This window comes from Ambystoma mexicanum, chromosome 6p, assembly GCF_040938575.1.
Source record: "Ambystoma mexicanum isolate Mex_15411 chromosome 6p, UKY_AmexF1_1, whole genome shotgun sequence".
Lineage (NCBI taxonomy): Eukaryota > Metazoa > Chordata > Amphibia > Caudata > Ambystomatidae > Ambystoma > Ambystoma mexicanum.
In genome coordinates this window covers 907,599,976-907,622,812 of record NC_090935.1, presented here as the reverse complement: position 1 = coordinate 907,622,812, position 22,837 = coordinate 907,599,976, and the positions used below count along the sequence as shown (strand labels likewise).

The 22,837-nt window shown below is 46.0% G+C and overlaps 1 protein-coding gene across 4 annotated transcripts in view; it reads left to right on the top strand.

Moving 5' to 3' along the window:
- The window catches only part of YTHDC2 (YTH N6-methyladenosine RNA binding protein C2), a 2,707,399-nt gene that overhangs the window by 1,522,095 nt on the left and 1,162,467 nt on the right, over window positions 1-22,837 (top strand). For all 4 annotated transcript variants that reach the window (XM_069625524.1, XM_069625523.1, XM_069625522.1 and 1 more), the window contains exons 15-17: window positions 21,285-21,381; window positions 21,471-21,558; window positions 21,668-21,748. In XM_069625524.1, coding sequence (XP_069481625.1) covers window positions 21,285-21,381; window positions 21,471-21,558; window positions 21,668-21,748 — 266 coding nt within the window. The remainder of the gene's footprint in view (window positions 1-21,284; window positions 21,382-21,470; window positions 21,559-21,667; window positions 21,749-22,837) is intronic.

The window sequence follows — 22,837 nt, the reverse complement described above, 5'->3', positions numbered from 1 at the left end:
AACACTCCTACTGCTTCTCTATAATTTAATGGTACTAAATGTTTATTCACTGTACCTCCCAGTCACTAACGACTCAAGCATATCACTGAAGTGTCTGCTACCAAACTCAATATTTAAACGCCAGTTCATAGTATGCTCCTGGCATAGTCAAAATGTCCCCCACCTACCTCACTAAAGTCACCCTGACCCTAATACTCTTCACCGCTATATCCGGTATAATGGCCTCTTCTCTCAAAACAAGCCCTCCCAAGGATAGAAATCTGAGACTCAGGTCCAGACTACCTAGTATCTATGAACCTGTAGATAACCACCAGAATAACGCCAACAGACGCACGACTACCCAACCAAAAATCCTGTACTGCTCAGTCAAGCAATCCACCTACACTGGCGATCAAACTTCTACTATAACTTGCACAACCTTAGATACCCTACCACTAAAAACCTGTCAAACTAGCAAACCTAATAGTTCTCTAACCTTACTAGGATCCCTCATTAATGCAAGATCAGTGGTGGCCCATGCCGCAGAAATTGCTGACATCCTAAATAATGACAACTTGGACCTACTGGCCATAACTGAGACTTGGCTTCACGAGGCAGCAGGACCAACACTAATGCTAGCAGTGCCCGACAAATACCAAATCCTCAGAGTTGACAGGCCAAATGCCAGAGGAGGCGGACTAGCCATCATCTTCAAATCTACCCATCCCATCAGACTTGCCACATCAATCTCCTACTCATCCTGTGAAGTACTTACAGTCAAAATGTCCCTCTCTAACAACCATACGCTCTCAATCCACTTGATATATAGACCCCCAGGGCCACTAGGCACCTTTGAAGATGGTTTAACTAGCCTTATAGCCAACAACACTAAAGACCACTCCAAAACCCTTCTATTGGGAGACTTTAACCTTGGCTTTAATGAAACTGACAATAAACACGCAGAGTCAATGGCAGCCCTGCTGAAGGACCACAGTCTTGATCAAAAATTCCTCTCCCCCACCCACATTAAAGGAAGGACCCTTGATTAGGTATCGGAACAGAACTGCAACATCTGTATCACCGATATTGTTCCACAAACCTGGACTGATCACTATCTAATAACCTTCTCTGCCACTCTAGATCTCCTTAGCCTCAAAATCAACAACCTGGCTCCCCCTCTCCCGACCAGAAGTAAGAAGGACATGACTGCTGAAAATATCATCCCGGGATTGGAAAGCAACAACCCGGACACCTTGGTAAATACTTTCAATGATGCTATGACCAAAGCATTAGACGCAGTTGCTCTAGCCAAATTACGTAAAGCTAAGCAGGAAGCCCACTTAAATGCCTGGTTTACGCCCCACCTCAAATCTCTAAGATTACAAAAATGAAAGCTCCAATCCATCTGGCGCCACTCACCCACTGAACGCAACAAAAACAACCTAACCGAATGTGCAAAATCTTACAAAAAAGAAATTATCAAAACCAAGAAGAACACCTTTAAAGACAGGATCGCAAAAGCCAACTCTAACACTAATGAGCTCTTCGCCATCCTCCGCGAACTGGAATCCCCTATTCAATCAATAGACAATGCCCCTAAAAACAAAGTCTGGTGCACAAACATACAAAATGCCCTTGCTAACAAAATGTGCTCACTTCAATGTAAAATTGCTAAAAAAAAAAAAGGCCACACTGCCACCACTGGACCTACAAACACCCCAATCTCAGGAGAATAAGACTACTGCACCGTTCAGATTCAAGACTATCTCCATAGTTGACACAGAAAAAATAATACTCTCCCTCAAACCTTCAAATTGTAAGGGCGACTCCTGCCCAGCACAATTAATAAAGAACGCAGCTAGGGATCTAGCTCCCTTCATCTCCAAGCTCATAAACTCTTCCTTTAAATCCAACACGGTACCTACCAACCTCAAAGAATCATGGGTCCTCCCACTACTGAAAAAACAAACCTTGGACCCCACCATCCCCACCAACTACAGACCAATTACTACCGTGCCTTTTCTACTAAAAATCATAGACCGAGCCCCCTACCTACAAATCCAGGATTACCTGGAAGCCAACCACCTGCTTGGCTCACGGCAATCTGGCTTCCGCCCACTCCATGGCATGGAAACAGCCCTGTTGGACCTCAAGGCCCAAATAGAGGAACTTAAGGATAACGGGAAAACAGCCCTGCTACTCTTATTGGACTTTTCGGCTGCTTTCAACTTGGTGGACCATTCAGTTTTATGCAACCACCTCGAATCTGCCGCCAACTTCACCGGAGATGCCATAGCCTGGGTCCAGTCCTTCTTAGCAAATCGCACCATGCAAGTCTTCTCCACATCCGACTCTGCTGACCCTATCAAAATAACCTGTGGTGTCCCCCAAGGATCCTGTGTCTCCCCCACCATGTACAATATCTTCACCAAGCCTTTGTTTGACAAGTGGCACAGACTGGGTGTCATCTACACGAACTACGCAGATGACACCCAGATCCTCATACCCCTTTCGGGCAACTACGAGACACTCGGCCGTGGTGAACAAGATATGCACCATCATTCAGGCATGGATGGCCTCACATGGCCTCTGCCTGAATGACGATAAAACGGAGTTACTAATCGTAGGCTCTGAAGCCAACATCCAAAAATTATGCCCTAACTACGCATCCTTCAGCATTGATAACCCTATCAAGGTGATGTCTGTGGTTAAAACTCTTGGATTCTACCTGGACTCCTCCCTCACTCTCAAGAAGCAGGTCAACTCCCTCGCCTCCTCTACTACCTACACCTGCAAACTCATCCGCGCATCCAGACCATACCTGTCCAGTGCCAGCTGCATCACCTTAGCTAACGCCCTTATCATGTCTAGGTTAGACTACTGTAACGCCCTGTACTCTGGAACCAACAAATACATCACTGACAAACTTCAAAGACTACAGAATAATGCCTTGAGAGCAGCACTAAACATCCCCCATAGAGAGCACATTCACTAATTGTAGGAAAGAGGTCAACTGGCTAAAAATAACGGATAGAATACTACTTAAAACAGCTTCCCTCACATCTAAATGTCTAAACAACCTAGCCCCCCGTATCTAATGGAAAAAATCAACAGGAAAATGTCTACGCGACCCACGAGATCTGCCAACACCTTCAAACTAGAGATTCCAAGTTTTAAACGATCCACCGCGGGCGGAACTAGTTTTCCTCTCAAAGCGGCTCACTGCTGGAACAAATTACCACTTGACCTCAGAACTGAACAACCATATCCGAAATTCAGGCACAAGATGATAAATTGGCTGCGCGCCAACGACACATAAATTGACTTACACTAGCTTACTGCCACTTCAGCCAACACCTACCTTTGCCCGGCCACCCTAAGACATGCCCTGCTCCTTGGGCATATGTTTGTATATATTCCTGTATATATTTGCTTTTCTGCCGCTAGTGTTTTATTTGCATTTGCTTGTATATATTCCCTCATATATTTGCTCTGCTTGCCATTGTGTTGTATATACTCATGCCAAATACTGTAACAAGCTTAAGTTTTCATGCAATCTGTTGCGCCCGGCTACCCATGGGTTTGGCACGCATTACCAAATAAACAAACAAACATAAACAAACCAATTTGTTCAGAAGCTGAAGTCAAAGCTGAAGTAAGAAGAAGCTGTTCCTTGAAGCCCAGCTGGACGATAAGTCTGCTCCTACATTTCTTCCAATGTAATCCGAAAGCTGTTGTGTCTCCCAAGGACTGATCCAGAGAGGACCTGCGAAGGATCCCTCTCCCTGAGCTACGAGGGACCATCATGCAAAGCTGCTGCTCTTCATCGAAGTATCCTGGAAGCCAGTCCTGTGTGGCTTCCGTCTGGAGAAGGGGTCTTCGAAGTCCTGAAGAGGAGTGCCGGACATCCATAGCCAGAGAAGTCCATTGGTGTCGCCCAGGGTCCGGAGGTGTGTTTCGTGACTGCTGTAAGCCGTTGCTGTTTGCCGCCCAGAAGAGGGGGTACCCTGGCATAGTGCTGCTTAACACTTGAAAGGACATCCTTGCCTTCACCACTGACCACTTTTTCCTGCAGGAGAGAGCCCTGAGTTGTTGGGTGCAGTGGAAGGTCCGCCAGATGGGATTCCCACCACCAGAAGCTACCAAAGCCCTCCCGAGGGTCCAGACGTGGTGATGGTCCAAGGTCCACTCAAGTGGTCGAGTCCAGGTTGCCATAAGCCGTCCAGAGGTCCGTGCTGCGGCTGCTGCACCGAAGAACCGAAAGTCAGAAATCTGCAGTATTCTAAAACCTGACATCAAAAGTGACCTATGCACCTCTCACCGCCAGAAGCCATCCAAGAGTACCAGGGGTCTTAAGTTCATCTGCCAAGCCTTTAAGGAGCCCCCAGCAAGTTTCATCTTCACAGGACTTCTACAGTCGGAGAAATCTTTGACCAAAGGAGTGCACCGCTAAGAGTAACACTGCTGCACTTCAGAAAGACTTTGGTTCCTGTTTATTCTTGGACTCAGCATCCCAGTGACTCCTTCCAAAGGGGGTCCATCCTCCGAGGGAATCGTCGAGTAAAGCCGAGAAACTCTGCTACTTCGCCTGCCAAGGCACCAAAGGTACTGTGACGAGGAAGAGCATCTTCTAGACTCAGGAGTTGTCCAAGGGTCCCAGGTTCGTCTTGGACCCTGTTCTTCTGTGGCCTGTGGCCTATGGCCTATAAAAATTCACACTGTACTAAACACTTGGTCTCGGGCCTGCCGTGTAGGACGGCAGGTGTGCTGACCATGGTAAGTGGGAGATACAAACCTGCATCACTGATCCAGAGGGCGAGAACTCAAAGGACTCTGGCAGTCTGCCATGTCTGATGATCAGGAGGTCTGCAGGAGCAGGCTGGTGCATAGCAGTGTCGAGAAGAGGAAGGAACGCAGAAGGTGGCCGGAAACACCATTGCAGAGTCGTGGGGAAAGTAAAGCACGGGCGGCTTCCCAAGAGGTCATATGCAGTTGTCACTTGTCCCCTTTGCAACCATAACGCTGGGATGGCACGGCAGGGGCAGGGAACCTACACACATTCTCCTCCTTATTGCATTGGTGAAACCAAGCCCATTGATCACCAAGGAATGGTCGGGGACCCCAAGTGCCATAAAGAGAACTTGAGAGTCCCTCCCAGCAGTGACATGAATAAACCCACTGAGAGTCAAAGACGGTTCAGGGACCCTAAACGAGATAAGTTATCTTCCTTGTGACAGTGCTGGTCAGGGAAGTGAACCAAGTGGGCCAAAGCAAAGAAGACGAGAAGCAAGGGTCACCGACCCTCCTGGCACTCAGAGGTGGGTGTTGTAGGTGTGAAGCCTAATGAAGAGAAAACCAGGGCAAGGGAGTAATTGCCCCTGTCAGTAAGAGACTGTGCAAAGAGTACCAGGAGAAGGGAGTCATTCTCCTGGTAACCCGAACTGGGAGTAATGTCCAACAAGGCCTGAGGAAGGAAGTCATTCCCTCAGGCTATCTGAGAATGAACACCTGGAGAAGGGTGGCATTTTCCTGGCCCACCAAGAATTTGTTTGAGACTTTGTGGCCTTGGGAAGAGAGTCATACCCCCTGGGCTATTTTAGACTGCATGTCAGAAGAAGGGAGGCATTCTCCTGGCCCACCAAGGCAGCATTATGTGGAGCTTGAATCATAACTCAGGAAAATTGAGTCATTTTCCTCGGACTAGAAGAGTACTACTTTATCTTTTAGTTTCTAGTGTAAGGGACAGAAGTAAGGTTTTCTTGACAGGAAAGTGAGCACTTTTATGTTGACATACATCCTGCCTCTAGATCTTTATTTGAGGCAGGGAAACCCCTCTTAGGAATAGGGAAAGATAGGTTGTCTCTTTCTTTGTTTAATAAAAGTGTTTAGTCCCAGACATGCCATCTTTGTGTCCGCCTCCTCCTTCTGCACCCTTAGAGTGTTTTGAGAGCATTCTCCTTAGGCCAGTGCATACTTGTAGCTCACCGTTAACATGGAGATTTGATGGTGGTCACCAGGTTAGGATCAACAGTCACACATTTACATTTCTTCCAAGAGCGTTCCCTTTTTTCACAAAGTTAAACTGTGATAAAATTCAAGACTGCTCTGTATACAGCTGTTGCTTTTTCCTTTGCTGGAGGAGTCGGTAATGGTTGGACAGGCTTAAGTCCTCCATGGATTGGTGAGCGGATTGATATAATCTAAGACTCCTTCTCAATCATGGAACACCAGAAGGTAATTAGTTACATGTAAGTTTATTCTTTAAGTTCATAAGTAGAGAAAGCACTGGGACATCCATCTAGCCCAGCAGCTTAGGTCCAACTGCCACCAGTAGAACCCTGCGCACCCAACATACATCAACATTCCACCAGAGTCCCAGTGACATCACCACACCAACACTCCACCTAGAATGTAATGACATCACCACTATCACAACACTCATAGCCATAATCAATCACAGCACAGACTATGACATATGTCCCTCTCTTCAACCAATACAACACACCTAGCAATAATCAGTCCCACACAGATTATAACATGTATGTCCCTCTCTTAACCAACCCAATACTAATAGCCATAATCGGGCCCAGAACAGGTCATGACATATGTCTCCCTCCCTTGCACTGACACATCACAACCCCCATGACATCACCCACCATGAGGATGGATGCACCGCCTGGACTCTGGACCTTCCGGGTCCCCGACCTGGACCACTGTATTGGACCCCACTGCACCGCCCGGCCTACAGCTCCTTGTTGCTGGATGGATGTCACCCTGGAAGGCAGCGCTCCTCACCGACTGCCCCTTCCCAGCAGGCCCATCCTCGTCGCCAGTGATATAATCTAAGACTCCTTCTCAATCATGGAACTCCAGAAGGTAATTAGTTACATGTAAGTTTATTCTTTAAGTTCATAAGTAGAGAAAGCACTGGGACATCCATCTAGCCCAGCAGCTTAGGTCCAACTGCCACCAGTAGAACCCTGCGCACCCAACATACATCAACATTCCACCAGAGTCCCAGTGACATCACCACACCAACACTCCACCTAGAATGTAGTGACATCACCACTATCACAACACTCATAGCCATAATCAATCACAGCACAGACTATGACACGGATGTTCTCCATTTCCATTCAGTTGTGCACATCCAACATAATCTGCTTGGTGAATATTTTGATGTTTAGGGCTATCAGATCTGTCAGTGGGTATCTTATATTGCTATCAGGACTTTTTAAGATAAGTAGGTAAGGCTTTCTGATGTCATAAATGCTTAAAGTTTAGAAATATCATGCTGAGCTATCATTCAGATGCTAATTTCAAAAGCTCTGGAGTAAACAAGTCGGGCATGAGCCTTTTCTTTTGCTCGGTTTCCTTTTTTTTATCTTTCTTCCAAATGTCTTTATGAAAGTGCTTGGTAAAACAGTTTATGCAGTCACAGTACATATATCATACCATTATTCATTCAAATCTAACAGGCAGTTGACATCAGGTATAGACTTCAAGTAGGCATAAGAATGTATTCGGAGCATTGGGATCGTCTGGTAGAGACAAGTATTAAGTACGTTTCTTGGGATGGGTCAGCAACCGATGAGCACATATAACATGAGGGGGCATTTGCCTGGGAGCACAACAGGTAGGACTTGCCAAATATCTACTGGGCGGTTTCCTACCGGCTACATAGGGGCCCATTGGTCTTTAGTGTCTCTTGCCCAGGTAACTGCTCACAGCCACTGCCCAACAGTCGGCCCTGTGGGTTTGAGCCAAAGTAGCAAAATGCAGCGCACTGGCAGCAGCAAGCACAGACCAGCAAGCTTACTCATGCACACTACTAAGTCTTCAAACATGTGAAAGTAGCACTGCAGAGGGGTGGCATCAGTTTTACAGTCAAGCACATCGGAAAGGTCAGCACATACATCTCTCCAGTACCCATCCAGCTTTGGACAGCTCCATATCATGTGAAAGCAACAAGCATCATATGCACAGCACCTGGGACAAGAGCCTGTTCCTGTCTGGGAAAAGAGCGTCAATCTGGCTGGGGTATAGTGGTACCTGTGAAGCACTTTAAGCTGTATCAGGAGAAACCCGGAGTTGTAGGAAAGGTTATGAGTTTGCGTACCCATATCCTTCTAGATCTCGTCTGTGATGTCTATATTCATGTCTCGTGCCCCTTTTGGATTCGGGCCTTAGTGGCAGCAGTCTGTGCACAGCCCTGACCCAAACTAGAAACTTGAAACTCAGCCCATAACCCTCTGAACGCCCTGCATAATCCACTGTAGTGGAGCAATCACGAAGATTGGCGTCATGCAAGCCCGGTTATCTCTTGAGCAGTAATGAAGTTCCCAGCTGTATACATGTGCCACAGTGAACCAAACCAATCCTGTACCCACTGCCATACAGTAGCAGCATCTTCCCTGGGAAGGGATGGGATGCAGTTCCATAAAGAGAAGTCACTATGAAAGGGTTGGGATATACTTAGGAATTTGCACACTTCACATCAGGCAAACGCAGTCACACTGGCAGGGTTGAATGGACAGAAGTCTGCAAACAATGATGGCAGCACCAGTGACCCAATGTCTCGCTCCCTAGCAGAATACCTCTCGATTTTAAAATGCGCGTATAATACTCGTCTTGCGAACCAGTAGGCTGCATACTGTGCCTGTGCCACTATCCAATAAAACCATGAAGCCAGGGACGCAAACCCCCCTGTGCATGAGGCATAGACAGCATGTCCCATTTGAGGCGCACCGACCCAGAGTTATTAATGCTGACGTCGAGTTCCTTGAAAAACTTCACTCCAGGCCACAGTGGGATGTTTAGAAAAAAATAAAGGAGCTTTGAAAGGACCACCATCTTAAGCAATGCTATTCTACCCGCCATGGTCAACGGTAGCCGCTCCCAAGCCTGGAGCTTAGTTGCAAGGTGTTGCATGTAAGCAACATATTTGTGGTCCAGCAAGGAAGTGTGGTGCCTGGTTTCTATGATGCCTAAGTATCTGATCTCACATGGTGACCAGGAGAACACTAGACAGTCATGTGGTTCTGTCGTCTTGACGGTCAGCGGGAAGAGTTCAGACTTGGCACAATTGACGCAGAGACCCGATAGTTCCTCAAAAGCAGTAGTGTCCTACATCATCAGAGCCAAGTGAAGCTGGGGTTACCTTACATAGAGTATTGTACCATCAGCGTAAAGGGATATCATTTCAGGTTCACCAGACAGTCTAATCCCCCTATGCCTATGTTTATGTCTAATTAAATCTGCCAGTGCCTCAATGATTATGACAAACAGCAAGGGCGACAAGGGGCAGCCCTGACGCGTACCTCTAGCTTTGGTAAAAGGGCTTTAGAGCATTCCATTTAAACTAACCCTAGCAGATGGGGACACGTACAGTAGTCGCATCCAAGACACGAAAATAGGGCAAAATTGTATTTGTACAGGTTGGCATACATAAATTGCCACAAGACAGAGTTAAAGGCCTTTGTGTGTCGAGTGTGGCTACCACCGCCTGAGTCATCGGATCAGCCTGAGCAGGAATGTTAAAAAAGGTGGCGCAGGTTGAGCGCTGTAGAGCTATCGGAAATAAAGCCTGACTGATCCGGGTGAATGCGACAAGTGATTGGACAAAATCTTGGCAAAAATCTTGAATTTATCAGTGTGAGGAGCCAGTAAGAGCCACAGTGCTCAGCGGGTTTGTTGCGTTTCAGCAGTAGCATGATGACTACTTCTCTCATAGTGGGGGTGGTGGGGAGTACATGCACGTCAAATGCCTCAAACCACATTTTATAATGGCGATTAGCCAAGAAAAATGTAAAATGTGCATAAAATTCAGCTGTGAGGCCATTGGGAACAGGAGCCTTGCCAGAGAGTAGGGCGTCGATAGCACAGGTAAGTAATATTGTTTAGAGAGATGGGAAGATCTAGCAGAGCTCTAGCCTCATCTGACAGTTGTGAAAGTGGAAGGTCCCTGAAAAATCGATCTATGTCGGTAGTGAGCAAGAATCTTTGTTTGAATACAGATCAAAATAGAAGGTTTTCGAATACCCGGTTTACTTCAGTCAATGTATGCACTAATACACCAGAATCATCCTGAATGTCTGGATACAACTGCTACCACCCGCCTGGGGAATAACACGAGCCAATAATCTGCCTGGTCGTTCGCCCTCTCCTAAACGCCTCACCGCCATCAGGGTGCCTATGAATCGTAGCTCTCGCTCAGCATGTTCCTTGAAGTCATCTAAAGCTTCCTTAATCTGTGATAGAGGGGCAGATTGGGGGCAAGTTGACTGCATCTGTTCCAGACGAAGCAAGGTGTCCTCGCTGTTCCTGATGTCTTGTATAGTTTTGAGAATACGTGCTCAGTGAACATTGCAATGCCTCGAATATAAGCTTTTAAGGCTTCCCACGATATACTGCAAGAAGACACATACCCTACATTTGTTTCAAAGAATAGTTTAACATGGACCTCAAGATTAGTCTCAAAAGCAGTGTCAAGCAGCGCCTGAGATTGAAATCTTCAGCTGGCGCAGGGTTTATGGAGGCCATCCAACTGGAGAGATACCAGCACAGGGTAGTGGTCAAAGTATGTTCTGGGCAATATGCCCACTCGGGTGACAGCGCTAAGCAGTATGTCAGGGACCAGCCATAAGTTCATACAGAAGTAGGAGTCGTGGACGAAGGAGTATGCACGGTCGTTCAGATTAAGAGCCCTCCACACATCTACAATACTCAGCTCGGCCATACTACTGTGCACCATCTGAGCGGCTTTTGTGAGTGTCCTGCAGCTCTGACCAGACCTGTCAAAATTGACGTCTAAGAGAGTATTGCAGTCTCCTCCCCACAATATGGGCACAAGGGGGTTTAGAGCTAGTGAATCTGTGATTCCCTCGTAAAACGCTGGGTTGTCCACATTGTGACCATATACATTCAACTGGATCATCTCCCTCCCAGCCAACATCCCATAAACCATGACATAACCCCCCCCCAACCAGGTCCACATAGGCCTTCTTATGCGGAAATGGTACAGAGTTGTGAAGCAAAACCATCACTCCCCTAGACTCTGTGGAGTACGTGGTGTAGAATCTATTTTTGCCCCATTGCTTAGCAAACCCCTCACATCCTGCGGCTACAGCATGGGTTTTCTGTAAGAACAAGAGCTGGATCTTATGTCGCTCAACATGGAGTTTGAGCTTCCGCATTTTAACAGGATTCCCCAACCCTTGCACAGTCCAGCTAAAGCACATAAGTTCACCCATCGCCGTCGTGCCAATCACTAGCCATTCTCCAATGGGTAGGCCCCTGTTACGCTCACCTGATATCCACGGGGGCGTCACACGACACCGGATGAAAGGCTGTGCACTATCCTGGACCCCTTCTGCTTGTTTGTATGTTGGCTGGTGGATAGATCCTTGGTTTCTTGTATTTTTAGCTCTTTGTCTTGCGTCTCTGCGCAGGGGGGCGTGGTAGTTGTGGGCTTTCAGAGGGCCTAGTTACTTCACTGGTCCTGTGCCTCTTGTTTCGGGTCCAGTCCGACTGTGACACCGACTCTGTTTATCTGCTTATAGAGTTCAGGTAAGTCTGTTGCTTCTCCTGTTTTTTCTTCGTTCGCCTATCGTTTCGATGTTGCTTAAAGTCTCTTTCTGTCTTCCAAAGGAGTTAATGATTGCGGAGCTGCTGCGCCGGATGAATAATACTGAGGTAAGTGGTTTAGCGCTGCTCAATGTGACTTAGTTGCTAACCTGCCTTTCTTTCTCACCCTTTTTCAGGATGCAGTGCTCTGACGATCCAGAGTGAAGTAAAACCAACAACCGGTTATTCAGGTGAGTGAATTTTGGTGTTTTTAGCTTGTCACCTTTGCAGGAAGCGTCACGCGATGTCTAACCCGTTGCTCGCCGAGTGCGGGTTATTGATCTGCTGTCCTTTTATTTTGCAGGTTGTGGAGCACTCCGGAGATGGTGAAACTGTCGAGTGCTGATGGAAGTGCGGATGAACGTAGGAACTGCTTCTCACTGGTAAGCTCCCTTTGGTAATGCTGTTTGTGTTCTTGCAGGCTGCAAAGCACTCCGGAGATGGCGAGACCGCCGAGCGCTGATGGAAGTGTGGATGGAAGTATCACAGGTAAGCTTCCCTTAATGCTGTTCTTGTTCTTGCAGCTTCCCGATGGGAGCAAGGTTGATGACTCCAGATGTAAGCCGCCAGAAGAAGCTTGATGAGCTGGAACTGGACACAGTGAGTGTTACGCTGCAGGAGTGCAGAATAACGCGAAGTGTGAATCCCAGTGCGGACATGGCTTATATAGCCAGCCACACCTGAAGGCTGACCACACCCAAAACACTAGACTGCCAAGTTAAGTTCTTGGGCTGAATTTAAATAAGGACCTCCATGTTGGATTAATGTCCCAAGTGGTGCTTGCTTCATTCTGAATAATGAGCCTGGCGCCAAAGGCGCCAGGACTGACTCCATGTCCTCTGCTGATGGGTCTTTAAGTCCCTTGGAGTCTTTTGGGGGGGGGGGGGGGGGTGTAGCCTCACTGCTGTCAGGGGGCTGTTGCCTCTGAGGTGGTCATGGATATAGATCGTGACAGCGCTCCCCCCTAAGGGCCCCCTCAAGGCATTCCTTCCAGCCGGCCCAGGTTTGGTTGGATGATTTTGATGGAAACGTTTAACCAAACGTGGTGCATGAAGGTGCTCACTCGGTTCCCATGTCCTGTCTTGGGGCCATACCCCTTCCAGTCCACTAAGTAATATAACTTGGACCTGGTGATTTTTGAGTCTAGAATGTTCCTAATTTCAAATTCAGGCTCACCATTAACCAGTATCGGATTTGGTGGTGTCTTAACCCGCGTTCCAGGTTGAACTGGCTTTAGAAGTGAGACATGGAACACCGGATGAATCTGCATGTTCGGTGATAAGGCTAGTTTTACTGCCACAGGGTTTATGATAGCCTTGATGGTATAAGGTACGAGATATCTGGGACGGAACTTTCGAGATGCTCTTATTGGTACGTGCCGAGATGCTAACCAGACTTCATCTCCAACTCAGTAGATTGGGGCTTGTTTGTCGATGTTGGTCAGAGAACTTTTTCTGTCTTTCTTTGGCTTGAATCAGGTGTTCTGCCGCCCTTTTGAAAGTCTGGGTTATAGTTGTATGTAGGGCCTTTACCACTGGCATTTCCAAGGTTGTGGGGACGTCCAACGCCGAAGTACGTGGATGTCTTCCATACATGGTATAGAATGGACTTTGCCCAGTGCTGGAGTGTAACAAGTTGTTGTAGGCATATTCGGCTATCCACAACACATCTTTCCAACCTCCTTCCACTTGATGTAACATGCACCGTAGATATTGCTCTAAAGTCTGATTTGTCCGTTGCGTTTGACCATCAGTTTGTGGATGGTGACTGGTGGTAGACGGATATCAATTTGGGCCATTGCACAACTCTTCCTCCAGAAATTAGACAGAAACTGGATGCCTCGGTCTGAAATTGGGACGGAAGGGAATCCGTGTAGTTGCATGATTTGTTGCAAAAATACCTTTGCCAGACTGGATTCATTTGGTAGACCCTTAAGCGGTATAAAATGGGCCATCTTTGAAAAGTGGCCAACTACCACTAAAATAGTGTTGAATCCTTGGCAGGGAGGTAGATCGGTGATGAAATTGAAGGAGAGTATATGCCAGGGCACAGGTGGAATCTCCAAAGGCTGAAGGAGACCCCCAGATCTTTGCTTTAGTGATTTATTCTGTGCACAGATTTCACATGATATGATAAAATGTATAGTGTCCTTTCGCCAGGTTGGCCACCAATAATGTCTTTTTACTTTGGCTAAAGTTTTAGCAATTCCTGGGTGTTCTTCCATCAGGGAATCGTGGTAACCTGAGATGACTCGTTCTTGAAGTACCTTATTTGGTAGATACAAACGTCCCATGAAATACAGGAGCTGATCCTTGATTGTGCGATGTTCGTTTTGAGTGGCCCACTTTTGTAATGCCTCAGTGCTCATTAGGAGCCGAATTTCCTTTTTGAATTTGTCAAAGGATACTGTGGAGGGAGATCTAGTAACTTGTCACCTGGTATGAAGGCTACAGGATCTGGGGTCGAGTATGCGTTTTCATCGACTCCCATACGGGATATGGCGTCTGCCTTTCCGTTGCGAACTCCTGGTCGAAAGGTGATTATGTAATCGTACTCTGCGAAGAATAAAGCCCAACGGAGTTGACGAGATGATTGAGCCTTTGCCGTCTTGAGGTATTGAAGGTTCTGGTGGTCGGTAATTACAGTGATGGTATGTCTGGCACCTAAAAGGTAATGTCGCCAAACCTTAAAGGCTGCCTTGATCGCTAGGAGTTCTTTGTTATTGCGTAATTAAGTTCAGGTATGGAGAATTTACGCAACCAAAAGGCCACGGGATGTAATTGGCCGGTCCTGGGATCCCTCTGGGAGAGACCCGCCTCATTGCCATGCTGGAGGTGTGGGTTTCCACAATATATACGGGAGGTCCGGCCGGGGGTGTCGCAACACTGGGGCTGAGATAAACCTTCTCTTAAATTCCAGAAAGGCTTTTTCTGCCTCTTCCGTCCATTGGAAACGCTTGTTATTTTTTCGTGATAAGGAAGTAATTGGATGTGCAATCTGCGTGAAACCCGGGATGAATCAGTGGTAAAAGTTTGCAAAACCAAGCATACCTTGGACACCTTTAATCGAAGACTGAGACGGCCAATTAAGAATGGCGTCTACCTTTTGCATATCCATTCGGATGCCTATGGGAGTGAGGACGAAACCAAAGAACTCGACTTCGGTGATATGGAAGGAGCATAAGTTTTGCGTATAGCTGGTGTTGTCAGAGTTTTGCAAGGATGGAGCGAACATGAGCCTGTTTAGACGAGGAATACACCAAGATGTTGTCAATGTAAACTAAGGCACATATGTCAATCAACTCCCGCAGTACATCGTTCATGAAGTATTGGAATGTGGCGGGAGCGTTGCAAAGCCCAAAGGGCATCACCTGATACTCATACAATCCATACGTGGTACGAAAGGCGGTTTTCCATTTGTCTCCTTTCTTTACACGCACAAGATGGTATGCCCCACTGAGGTCCAATTTGGTGTATATTTGGGCATCTTTGACTTGGTCCAACAGTTCCGGGATCAGGGGTAAAGGGTAGCGGTTTTTTACTGTTACTTGATTAATTGCGCGGTAATCGATGCACGTTCTCAGGTCCCCCTCCTTCTTGGGTACGAAGAATAGTGGTGAGGCTGCCGGGGATTTGGACTGGCAGATGAATCCGTTGGCCAGATATTGGTCCAGGTATGGCTTCAGATGGAGATTTTCTGGCTCTGTGAGTCCATAAATGCGACTACATGGGATTTGCGCAACGGGTACAAGGTCGATCTGACAGTCATATTGCCTGTGAGGGGGTAGAGTGTTGGCCTGTTCATTTTGGAACACATCTTGGAAGTCTTGGTATTCTCGTTGCAGTGTACTCGTTACGCCTAGAACCGCTGCCTCTTTACCTTGAGCTGGCATGGACGGGTCGGACATTGGCATTTCTACTTGGTAGCAGGCATGGACACAGTCATGGGAGAAGGTCAGTTTCTTTGCACGCCAGTCTATGCTAGGTTGTGAGCCACCAACCACGGCATCCCCAAAATCACCCGGAACTGAGGGGCCTTGATAAGGTCAAAGACTATGGTTTCCCTATGTCCATCTTGGCACAGAAGGGTCAATTCCGCTGTGCACTGAGTGACAGGACCCAAAGCTATCTCTGTGCTGTCGACGGTGGTAACCTTCTCAGTTGTCGTTTTTTGACAAAGGGGAAGCCCCATCCTTGTCCCCAGGCCTTGATCCATATAGTTACTAATGGCTCCGCTGTCAATATAAGCCTCCACGGCATGCATCTGAGACGGTTCTTGGTGACTGATCAATAACACAGGCAGGGCAAGGTGCGAGGTCTGTGGCTCTTCCTTATTGTTTGACAAACGGACCTCTACGTTTGCCGGGCCTGGAAGTTTTCCGACTCATGATCTCCTCCTTCCTTTTCAGTAGCTCCGACCACCCTCCTAGGTGACATGTGACATGACATGATAGGTTATTTATAACGCGCTTAATACCCAGAGGTTTCTAAGCACGGACCCAGGGATCGAACCTGTGGTGCTCTGTGTCATCTTGCTTCCAAGGCGAGCACGCTGTCCCCGAGCTATCCTCCCGGGACAAGGTGGCTTCACTGGGCATTGCCTAAGGAAATGACTGGAATTCCCACAGTATAGACATAGTTGCTGTTGCCTTCTTTTGTCTCTTTCCGCTTTGGTCAGTGGACTGCGCACCTCCCCGATTTGCATGGGTTCTGAAGTGTTTTACGATGCACGTGGATTATTCTCCTTAGGACGTACATACATAGTACGATTATCAGTTCTGGCCCGGTCCGTCTTTCGATCTTGCAGCTTGTGGTCGAGCTGAACAACAAGGTTAATGATTTCAGCACAGTCTCTTGGCGGGCCTACCACCTGGGTTAGGACATCTTTCAATTCTCCCCGTAACCTTCGATGGAATAACGTGGTTCTTTTCTCTTCCGGCGACCCGGTTTCAACAATAAGTCTGTTAAAGGTGGCGATGTATGTCAGCAAATCTTGGCTGCCCTGGCAAAGAGACAGGAGTTTGTTATCCAGAGCTTGGCCTTGAGTGTGCCGAGTGAACAGCTTCTCCATTTCATGTTGAAATCCTCAGAAATCTCGCAAGGGTAGATCATCCGGTTTCACTAGCGGTACGGACCAATCTGCGTCACTACCACTCAGATACGACAGAACAAAGGCAACCCGTGACTGGCCATTCTGAAAGGCTCCGGGTCTGCAATGGAAATAGAGGCGGCATAGGTTCATGAACACTGCAGACCTTTTCGGGTCCCCGGTGAAATGTTCTGGAGGGGCCAAAGGAACCGCCCCAGGAAGGACAACTTGTACTGGATTGATGGATGTGGGTGAAACCGATGGAACAGATCCTGGCAATGGAGCCTGACCAGTTTGCGTTTGGAGTAATTGCCTGGCTAATTCATCGGTATGATCCTTAGCGACTATCAACTCCCTTCTAAGGGCATTGGTTTCTTGCCGGGCAGAGTGTACTTCAGCCCGTAATTCCCCCAGTAACTGGGCTAATTGGTCAGTCTGTGATGTTTCCATGATGCTCAGGTGGATGTTTAAATGAGGCTTTGCGTTCTGTTACGCTCACCTGATAACCATGGGGGCGCCACACGACACCGGATGAGAGGCTGTGCACTATCCTGGACCCCTTCTGATTGTTTGTATTTTGGCCGGTGGACAGATCCTTGGTTTCTTCTATGTTGAGCTCTCCGTCCTGCGTCTCTGCGCAGTGGGGCGTGGTTGTTGTGGGCTTTCAGAGGGCCTAGTTACTTCACTGGTCCTGTGTCCCTTGTGTCGGGTCCAGTCCGACTGTGACAACGACTCTGTTTATCTGCTTATAGAGTTTAGGTAAGTCTTTTAGTTCTGTTCCTTCTCCTGTCTTTTCCTCGTTCCCCTGTCTTTTCGATGTTGCTTAAAGTCTCTTTCTGTCTTCCACAGGAGTTATTTATTGCGGAGCTGCTGCGCCGGATGAATAATACTGAGACAAATGGTTTAGCGCGAAGCGCCGTGCCGCTCAATGTGACTTAGTTGCTAACCTGCCTTTCTTTCTTTCTCGCCCTTTTGCAGGATGCAGTGCGCCGACGATCCGGAGTGAAGTAAAACCAACCACCGGTTATTCAGGTCAGTGAATTTTGGTGTTTTTAGCTTGTCACCTTTACAGGCAGCGTCGCACGATGTAGAACCCGTTGCTCGCCGAGTGCGGGTTATTAAAATGCTGTCCTTTTATTTTGCAGGTTGCGGAGCACTCCGGAGATGGTGAAATTGTTGAGCGCTGATGGAAGTGCGGATGAACGTAGGAACTGCTTCTCACAGGTAAGCTCCCTTTGGTAATGCTGTTTGTGTTCTTGCAGGCTGCAAAGCTCTCCGGAGATGGCGAGACCGCCGAGCGCTGATGGAAGTGCGGATGGAAGGATCACAGGTAAGCTTCCTTTAATGCTGTTCTTGTCCTTGCAGGTTCCCGATGGGAGCAAGGTTGATGACTCCAGATGTAAGCCACCGGAAGAAGCTTGATGAGCTGGAGCTGGACAGGGTGAGCGTTACGCTGCAGGAGTGCAGAATAACGCGAAGCTTGAATCCCAGTTCGGGCGTGGTTTATATAGCCAGCCACACCTGAAGATCGACCACACCCAAAACACTAGACTGCCAAGTTCAGTTCTTGGGGCTGAGTTGAAATATGGACCTCCATGTTGGATTAAGGTCCCAAGTGGTGATTGCTTCATTCTGAATAATGAGCCTGGTGCCAAAGGCGCCAGGACTGTCTCCATGTCCTCTGCTGATGGGTCTTTAAGGCCCTTGGAGTCTTTTGGGGGGGGGGGTTGTAACCTCACTGCTGTCAGGGGGCTGTTGCCTCTGAGGTGGTCATGGATAGAGATCGTGACAGCCCCGTCAAAAAGCCCACTCCCAACTGCTCTGTAGCAACTGCCTATGAAGCCATACTGTCTGTGCATTCAAACCAAGTGCATTTTGAAACCCCATCTTAATCCCTCCACAACCCTCTCTCACCCCCCCCCCAATCAGGAGGATGTATCCCCATAGAACACAACCCCGAAAACTTTGCACCATTGCATGGGGAGGCCGGCGCATGAGTAGCAACCTGGACTCTATTATAACCTTTGAAAAAACAGGTTATTAAACAGTAATATTTCTCATGAGGTACAGTAAGGAACATGAATGGCACAGGGAGGAGCTCTGACTAATCCAACGATCATATGGGCATCTACAAAGGATAACATTTTGCATGCAATCATGGGGGAGAGAACGAAGGTGATAGTAGAGAGAACGGCTATGTCATTGCAGTTTAGTAACTACTGGGCCCTAAAACAGGTTCAGGGTTACAAAGGCTATCTCGACACTGAGTTCCAAGTTAATGCAGTCACGCTTATTTAGAGCTCACTTTGACATTCTACCTTTAGCATCGATCAAATCAAAATGGAATGCAAGTGTGAGCCCAGATTGTCCTTTTTGCCCAGGGGTGAGGGACGATCCTACTCGCTTTCTGTTCCTTTGTCGTATGTATAAGGATATATGAAACATATCATTAAGGAACCTGTTTGTTCAATTACATGTCTTAACAGTCAATGAGGCTCTTGCACTCTGCCTAAGCGCTAAGGTTTCTTTGGCCACGTTCACGATGGGTTGGTTCTTGATTCAGGCTTGGTTTAGGAGAACAAAGATGAGTAAGCTTTCCCCGTACATGTATTATTCTGTGCTAATTGGTGCACCCAAATCATCTTTGAATACCATTGGGCTGACCAATTATGATCTGGCCCGGTGCTATAATTTTTTCCACCTGTTGGATGCTTTATTGCTCAAGGAACATGTAAAATATATCCACTGTACACACTTTTGCACTTTTGTTTGATATGGGTCTAGCTGTTTTTAAGAGGTATTGTTACCTGGTTCTTATCTAATTTCTTTTGTAAATTATGATACATGTAAACATGTATATTTTTGTATTTTGAATGTATTTGTTTACAATGTACATGTTTGGCTTTTATGGTAAATTTCTTTTACCTAAATAAAGTGATTGATGATGATGATGACGACGAATGGCACAGTGACCAGTTACATAAGTGAGATGGTGCCAAATCCACTGCTCAGTGGTGACAACATCTAAGCAGAATGCAATCCTCTGGAGGCCCCAGAGATGGGGGTCAAATCCTAGTATAGCGAGCAGTCAATCAGATTGAGGAGTATCCCTACCCAGCAGAGCGTTCATCTAGACATTTCATAGCCTCCTCTGGGAGTGTGAAAAAGTATGTCTTGCCGCTACTCGTAACTTGGCAGGGTACAGCACTGCGTATTTCAAACCTTGCTTGCAAAGTCTCCTCTTTACTGCCAGAAACATCTTCCTTTCCTGCTGTACTGACATATCATTTCTTGAACACTTTTCTTTTTGTATACATTGTTGTCCCACACCATTTGTATTTAGAAGTAAGGATTGGCAATAGGTTTATTAGTATAGGCCTTTCATTTTGACAAAGACTCTACTAGGACTGAGTTATTATTATTTGATGGCCGTAGCTTGCTCCCATACTTCAACCAACCCATTGAAGTTCAATAAACAACCTTGATCTGTGATCACCTGTGTCTGCCTTCACTGTTTAATACCATATCATGATGAAGCTGCTTAAAACATGCTTTGGGGACATTAAGGATGGGTGAACCCCAGGCAACCTGGGCCAAAAACACTAAGTGTCGACTTCTTCTTTTAAAATGTCCTGCTATTGTTTGACAGCACCTTGCTTCCAGGGAGATAACTGAGACATCTCAGTGGGAAGATCTATGCCACAAGACTGTACAATAGGTTGAGTGGCCTTTAATCCAACAAGCCACCTCACTGGGCTATAGATATACCTGGCCATGCATGTGGAACATTAGAAATGACCAATTCTCTATTGGTGATTTGTGTGGATTCCTCCCCTCCTTATGAATAATGTTGTCATGACAATTGATAATATATTTGAAAGCACATTGCACTTTCCAGGTACTAACCTTGATGCACTTTCTGCTTCACTGATGTAAACTATTGCACTGCGTGCTGTCTCCTCTCCAGCAAATGTTATCAAAAGCATGGAATGATTTTTGTATATCAATAAACATGTGTCCATGTTATTTTGGAACAAACCTATTACCCATTTTGTTTGAGTTGTGGCCTCTGAATTCCTTTTATATAATAAATAGTTTACAGGACTCGGTTCTCCAGGGATAGGGCAGGGTGACCTACTTTCCGCGTGTGATTGTGTTGAACCCCCTGCTTTAAAGTATGTCTCTTACCTCAAGTGAGGTTAAAGATAGGGGTGACCCATTTTGTGATTTTCTAGGATGGGTCAGTGACAGGCCTGTGTGATCCTTTTGGCAACAAATCACCCAACAATTGACAGTATAACAAAGGCATCCATGATATACTGTGAGTCTCTGGACAATAACTCATCCTTTCAGGTGCTTTAATAACACTGATTTTATCTTCGTGAAAGAGAGGTTTATTGGGCATTAAGAGACTAACAGGAGGAACTTTGAAGGGTTAACTGCGCAAATGGGAATAAAGAGCTATAGTCTAATGCTAGTATTCTTCACTTCAAAGTGCATTAGTGCTATTCAGGTGCATCTTTTATCACAATATGTAACTCATTCTGAGCATACGTCTCCTTACCTATTTCCTCTAACATTTTGTTCTACAGGGGCAATATTGATTTTCCTTCCTGGATACGATGAAATTGTTGGACTGAGGGATCGCATCCTATTTGATGACAAACGGTTTGCAGATAATGCACATAGGTAATCATTCTAGCTCTAAGAATGGGTATCTTTTATTGTTTTTCAAACGTGTGCCTATTTTTCCAACATACTTTTGTTTTTTTACTAAGGTACCAAGTTTTTATGCTTCATTCAAATATGCAAACATCTGATCAGAAGAAAGTTCTGAAGAATCCTCCCACTGGTGTTCGCAAAATAGCAAGTATCTGGTTTTGGATTGAATTATATTTGAATTTAAAAAAAAAAAATAAAAAAAAAAATCCATGAACATTGATATAACTCATTAGATTTCAACTTGTGTTTGCAGATTCTTTCTACAAATATCGCAGAAACCAGCATTACGGTCAATGATGTGATCTTTGTAATTGACTCAGGCAAGGTAAAAGAGGTATGTTTTGGTCTATGTGCCTCTTACATTTTGAAAGTAGTGAATAACTATTTTGTGTGCTGACATGAGAAATAATATTGGTAACATCTGCTGATATTCCAATTGGACCCAATCAGGTTTCTTTATCAGTAAGTGCTCTTTAAAACAGTGTTGTACAGGCACATCCTTTGGCGAGCATACACACATCTCAAACAAATGTGAAAAGCCCTGTGATCAACATTTAAAGGGTATAGCCTACAGAGCAACCAGACATTCTGAGGTGGGTGGATTAATGGATGGTGGTTTGAGTCCAATTGTGACCGCGAGTGTCCAGAGTTTTTACAATTTCTTTCTGATGTAAACATTAAAGATCCTAATTGACATTGACAACCTCCCTTCTGGCGGGGTTTCCACATACACTATGCGCACACTTTGATATCAGATTTTTAGATGGGTCCTGATTCCAGATTCCACTCTTTTATGAAGCACAGTTCTAATATGTGGTGGTGTGAACAAATGGGTTTTGCATTAACTGAGCTGTTATTTAAATGCAAGCATCATCAATTGTATCTGGCACCTTCAAGCAATTTAGTTTTGTCCAGTTTGAGTGTTTATAAATACAAAAAATCAAAGCTTTAACCCAATCCATTGGAACTAAACCTATTGACCATGTAAGAATTAAAGACTTGAGAAGGCCTTGCTGGGCTTTAAAGCTGGTACTGCAAGTTGCACATATATTTTGGAAGTAAGCCTTTAACTGGCATATTATCAGCTGCATCAACCATCAACACAAGCAGATCATGAAGTTTATAATTTTTATGCTAGGATTTTTTTGTTTAATTATGTTCATTATATTTCATCATATTCATGAAATAAATTCTTATTAACCTCTTAATGCAGAGGTGGAATATAAAACAAAGTTACATGTCGCATCTAACTCAATCTTGTATAACTATCTGTGGCAAAAGTGGGAAAAAATTGTTAAGGTTACTGTTCATGAAAAGGTGAGGTTTTAAAGTTTGGCATTTGACGAGTTTGTAAAGGATTTCAATAATTAAGTGCTAGTAACAGATTGAAATGTTTGTAATAGAATAAAAGTGAATGTTGAGT